Source organism: Lynx canadensis, chromosome A1 (genome assembly GCF_007474595.2).
Source record: "Lynx canadensis isolate LIC74 chromosome A1, mLynCan4.pri.v2, whole genome shotgun sequence".
Taxonomy (NCBI): domain Eukaryota; kingdom Metazoa; phylum Chordata; class Mammalia; order Carnivora; family Felidae; genus Lynx; species Lynx canadensis.
In genome coordinates this window covers 179,760,492-179,766,491 of record NC_044303.2, presented here as the reverse complement: position 1 = coordinate 179,766,491, position 6,000 = coordinate 179,760,492, and the positions used below count along the sequence as shown (strand labels likewise).

General features: G+C 46.5%; 1 protein-coding gene across 1 annotated transcript in view; it reads left to right on the top strand.

The window, feature by feature from the left end:
- Positions 1-1,917: 1,917 nt before the first annotated feature.
- Positions 1,918-6,000, top strand: part of DOCK2 (dedicator of cytokinesis 2) — a 417,962-nt gene continuing 413,879 nt past the window's right edge. Inside the window, 1 exon segment of the mRNA XM_030327773.1 lies at positions 1,918-2,022. Within this exon segment, the coding sequence (XP_030183633.1) occupies positions 1,980-2,022 (43 nt within the window). The 5' untranslated portion in view covers positions 1,918-1,979.

The window sequence follows — 6,000 nt, the reverse complement described above, 5'->3', positions numbered from 1 at the left end:
TATCAATAAAAATGTGGAAATTTGTTTTCCCTCTTGTTATATAAGTACTTACATAATATCCTCGATTTTGCCTATTGGCCTGCAAAGACTGAAATATTTACTATCTGATCCTTTTACAGAAAAAGTCCACCAACCTCTGATGTACAGTCTGATTTGTAATACTGCTGAGATGATTAGTTTTATGAGTTAACTTGGTGAGACTACAGACCTTATTATTCAATCAAGCACCAATCTAGGTGTTGCTGTGGAAGCCTTTTGTAGATGTAATTAACATCTACAATCAGTTGACTTTAAGTGAAGGAGACTATCCTCAATAATCTGAGAAGGCCTGGTCCAATCAGTTGAGAGGCCTTAAATGAGCTTTCCTTGAGAAAGAAGAAATTGCATCTGTGGACAGCAGCTCCTGCCTGAAAATTTTTAGCCTGCACTTCCTGATGGCCTGCCCTATGAATTTGGGATGTGCCAAACCAGCCCCACATTCACATAAGCCAATTTCTTTATATTTACATTACATTACATTTCTTTATATACTTATCCTACTGGTTCTGTTTCTCTGGTGGAATCCTGACTGATTCAACTGCTCACTACAAAACATACCACCTAAACTGTGCTGCTAGAAAACCAAAAGGGAAATTATTTTATTTTATTTTTAATGTTTATTTATTTTTGAGAGAGAGACAGAGACAGAGCACAAGCAGGGGAGGGGCAGAGAGAGACACACACACAGAACTCGAAGCAGGCTCCAGGATCTGAGCTGTCAGCACAGAGCCTACTGTGGGGCTCGAACTCATAAGCGGTGAGAATATGATCTGAGCTGCAGTCAGATGCTTGACCGACTGAGCCACCCAGGTGCCTGAAAAAGGAAATAATTTTATATAAAATGAAATTAATATTTTGCCATAGCTGCCTGTCAGCTGTGATATTATTGCCTAATCTAATTGACTTTTTGAGGCAGAAAGAGTAGTGAGAGTTATGAATAAAGAAAATTTGGGAAGACTTTAATTCAGTCTTATTACTGTGGGTCAAAGCGACTTTTTTTTTAATAAAAAAACTTTTTAAAAATGTTTATTTTTGAGAGAAACACAGAATGCAAGTGGGGGAGGGGCAGAGAGCGACAGAGGCACAGAATCTGAAGCAGGCTCCAGGCTGTCAGCACAGAGACCATTGCGGGGCTCGAACTCAGGGACCCACGAGATCATGACCTGAGCTGAAGTCAGAGGCCTAACGGACTGAGGCATCCAGGCTCCCTTATTTCTTTGTTTCTTGGTAGAATCTGTTCCCAGAGCAAAAATGAGATTTTTCCAAGAAATGTCTTTATTAGCTTACCTCTAGGACTCTTTTCCTGGGGGCCCTGTTGCTGGCTTTCAGAGCACCCTTACCTTCTGGCATTGTTGGTAAATCCCAAGCTTGTGTACTTTCACTGGAGAGTATTCTGGGCTTTTATCAGATTTTCATATGAGTCCGTGGCACCAACAGGATAAAAACCACAAACGACCTCCTCTGTAGGTATATATTTACCATAATGTGTCATCTGCTGTGTACATTATCTCCTCTAATCCACACAACAATCCTATAAAGTAGGCATATCCCATCTTGTGCTGATAAGCAAAAGAGTGTGGATTTGAATTCACATCACATACCAAAGCTCCTGCTCCGGAGCCAGGGGAGGGAGTTCGGTTCAATCACTAGGCTCAGTTGTCTGGGAACTTCCTGCCCTTGTGGTGGTGGCCTGGGGGGTCCCAAGTACCTGCTTGGCTTCTGCCCACTTGCCTAGCGAAGAGCAGGTTGGAGCGGACCTCCTGGCCTCCTAATGCGCCCCAGCCCAATGGGAGGGAGGAGGAGCGGGCGCCCCGGGGAGAGGAGGGCGGGCCCTGAGAGGGAGTTTGAAAAGAGGAAGGAAGTGGGGCCCGGCGGAGCGCCTAGCCTGGCTGCTTCCCCACAGAACGACGCGAGGCGCCCGCAGCCCCCCTGGCCCAGCCATGGCCCCCTGGCGCAAAACTGACAAGGAGCGGCACGGCGTGGGTAGGTGCGGGCACGGGGTCCCCAGCTGGGGGAAGGGCAGTTGGCCAGAGAACCGCACTCAGAAAGATGCTGCGGGAGGCGGCGGCATGGGCGCGGGCCGGGAGCTCTGACCCAAGGTCTGAGGGCACAGTGGCTTCCTCAGCCTGCTGCGGGGGCCAGCTGGGTGAGGAAGAGGAGGCAGAGGGAGAGGAAGGAGGGCACCCCGCCCTGTGGGCTTCGCCTAGCCCGTGCCCTTTCCCGCCCGGCGCGCAGCCCTCTGCCTCTCCCCAGTGCTGGTGCATCCCTTAGAAGCAGTCCAGCCCAGTGCCTGTCAACCTGGCTCTGTGTGCCAGACTCCCAGTGTTTCAATGAGTGGACTCCATTGCCCCATGTAGAAAGCGGGCCTCATAAAGGAGCGCCCGTTCTCTCCCCTGGCCCGGCCTTGCCTGGCCCGGTGACACCCATCTGTCTGCTTCTCCTGCTTGTTCCTTCTGGGTCAGATGACCCCTGATTTGGTAGAAGGTCCAGAGGGCTATACTAGTTTGTGGGGTGGTATTGGAGGGCGGAGTCCTTCACTCAGCCCTGGAGAGCCTATGGGGAGAAAGGCTTCTCTGCCAGGTTATCTGGGGATATCCAAGAAGCCAGCCTCATCAGCTTCAGCCATCTAAGCTCCCAGAAGCCTCTGCCTCAAGCTCAGGGGCGGAAGTGGTAGCTGGGGGAAGGGAGGCTTCAGGTACTGGGACTCATTCTACTAAGTGGCACCCGTGGTGCAACCTCCATAGACTCACTGTGGTTTTCAAACTCAAGTGTGAATTTGAAAACCGCTGTATGGCAGACACCACCCTCAGAGATGAGGATTGAATAGGTCAGAGGTTGGAGGATCCAGGGGTGGGGGGGGGGGGCGCTATTACTACAGGTAGTCCCAAGGCCACTGTTGGAGAAATACTGCCCTGGAGAGTTCAACATTTATCTGTTCACTTAATGGGCTCTAGGCACCATGGAGTGTTTTAAGACGAATGGTCCCCATCCAGACAACAAATAATAATCTATACCCTTGAGGGGCTCAGTTTCTTCATCTGTAAAATGGGAAGTTTGAACTAAACCCCAAAAGGACCATGTTTAACCTCAAAGCTTCTCTAACTTTGGCCCCTCTAGCTGGGGGTATTAGGCTGAAATTTTTCTCAAGTTAAGATGGGGACTGTTAAATAGGGCAGACCATTGTAGGTGGAGAGGCCAATGTAGTGTAGAAGATGAAAGCTAGACCCGGAGGGGATATCCAGGAAAGAAGAGAGGTTTGCCTTTCACCTGAAGGGAATGATTATGCTCAGAGTAAGCTGGAGCCACATTTTGGAAGGCTATAAATGCCAGGCTAAGAAGTTGAGACTCTTTCTACTTTGGCAGTGGGGAACCAAAGAGGGCTTCTGAGCAGGGAAGAGTCATGAGCAGATTCATGCTGCAGCCAGTGTGGAGGAAGTTTGGGTGGACAGAAGGGCGAAGGTGCCTGGGCAGCAGACAAGAGACAGTATTGGTGGTCTAGGGTAAGCAGGGCAGTTAATGGGGGAGATTGAGTGATATGGAAGAGTCCCAGCCTCCATCCCAAGGGCTGCAGTGCATTCCTGCTGTGAAGGCCCTGTGCTATGGTGTGAAGATCATGGGCTCTGGTGCTAGACTGCTTGTTCTTGGATTCCAGCTTCTGACACTTCCCAACCCTGTGACTCAGACAAGTTACTTACTCTCTCCAGGCCTCAGTTTCCTTGTCTGTATGATGGGGATAATAATAGTACCTGCTTCCCAGGGTTATTGTAGGATTAAACGAATTCATCCACATAAAGTCCCTAGAATGACAATTGTACAAAGCAATCCTCACTAAATGTTATTAATTATTATTCTTAGACTTTGTCCTCTGCATGGAGATTTAGTTGAGGACATGACATCACAGGATGGGATAGAGTTACAGGATGGAGTGGGGTTCCCACACTCTCTAGAAGAGGAAAATCCCACCTATGTGCTCAGAGATTGGGAGCTCTGTTAGGCCCTAAGCTCAGAGGCTTCTTGATCTGATAGTATGGCTGACATTTTTCATGTCTGCTTGTGAAAATTCTATTTCATTGGGGGGCCAGAAGATCTATGACCCTCTAGGGACCCAGAGAGCACTTGGTAGGTGCCTGCTCATCAAAAGAATCTCTTTTCTCTGCAAATGAATGCTGGACTAAGGAAGGTAGCCTCCAGCCTTCTTTCTTAGGCCCTGGGTAGATGGAAGGAAAAGGCAAAGTTTAGGTTATGATGAAATGGGGGACTGGAGTCATGGAACAGAAAGAACAGAAACCTACAGTAAGGAGTCTGGATTCTAGTTCCAACACCATCACTATATGCAGACAGATCTATGCTCTCGTTTTCTCATTGTAAGTTAAGGAATTAATATTTTTTTATTTCAAGGTGTTCTTTTATGAAGAGCATTTGAGATAATGACTATGGGGGCTTTGAAGAAGAAAAGAGAAACATATAAAGGATTAGGGGGTTCTTGAAATATCTCCAGAGTCCCAGCCAGGCCTAAAACACAAGGAGAATCTGAGCTTTGCTTTCCTATTTGGTTTCCTTGTCAGGAAACCAAACATTGCTGGTAACATTAGCCAGTGTTTTTCTGTCTTAATTCTCAAGGATTGCTGGTGTCTATTTGTCTCGGGGCTGGCTTTACATGAGGCTCCTTCATCATCAGAACTACTGGCTTCTTGCTCATCTTATTGTCTGGTAGGCAGCCAGTTGACCCTTCATATAGGTCTATAGTCAGATTATTTTTCCTTCCTTGGGAAAGGAAGGAAACATGTGATCATTAGGATTCCAGAGAGTTCCAGAGGCGGGATAGGTGTTTCCAAGGACAAAACAGTGTGACTCTGAAGTAAGAAAAGGCACAGACTCTGTCCTTGGAGGAGATATATGTAACGTTAGAAGCTGTGGCTGTGAAGTCAGAACTGATTTCAAATATGGGCCTGTTTCCTCATCAATAGAGTGGGGGTAATGATGAATAATGTCAGTCTTGGGGGATTGTTGTGAGGATTGGATGGGGTAATGCAGGAAAAGCATTAGTAATGTGGTTGGCTCAATGAAAGTTACCTACTAAGGTCAAGGGGGTTACCTAATGGCTCTGGAGCCAAGAGAAACACAGAGTAATGCCAGATTCAGGACAGTTATGCCTTCCAAGAGTATAATATTTTATGCTTTATAAGACCCATTCTCGCGCAATATCTTTGGCTCCAGAACATTTATGTGAGGCATTATCTTCATGTTATACATCAAGAAATCAAAGCCCAGAGTTCATATAATTTGGAAGCACTTGGGCGTGGCCTTAAATTCAATTGACTTTATAGGCCATTTGCACCACACTAGGATGGAATCTGGGAAGGGGAATGTCATAGAAAAAGGCAAGATGTTGGAATGTATGTGGCATTTGGATCAAACAATAAATATTCTGCTTTGGTTTTAGTAGATGTTTATAATGGGAAACAAAACAAAACAAAAAACTTTGGAGAGGTAGGTTGCAGCCAGATTGTGAGGGCTTTGAACACCAACCTTGTAAGTTTGGACTTCGTTCTGTGTACAATGGAAGTTTTGAGCAGGCATGCCACCGGTAAGAATTTAATATAATTAATTGTGAGAAGGGTGGGGATTGGATGTAGGAATACAAGAACAGAAGTAAGTGACCTTTTACCTATTAATTGCCTGATTAGTTAACCCTGCAAGAGTCTACTTATAATAACATTTCCTTTTCACCTTTACTGTGTTACTCCTCTCTGCCTGAGTCTCAGTGATGAGAGCTTCCTCCTTGAAGGAGAGAAGGGAGAGCAGAAAAGGGAGAGGAGGGAAGAGTATAACAGTATCAGTTAAGAATAAGTGTGACTGGGTGATAGAATGCCTCTAAACAGTGGCTTACCCAGACTAGAAGTTTATTTCTCCCTCAAATAGAAAGCCCAGAAATGGTCCATGAAGAGGGGGTCATGGTCT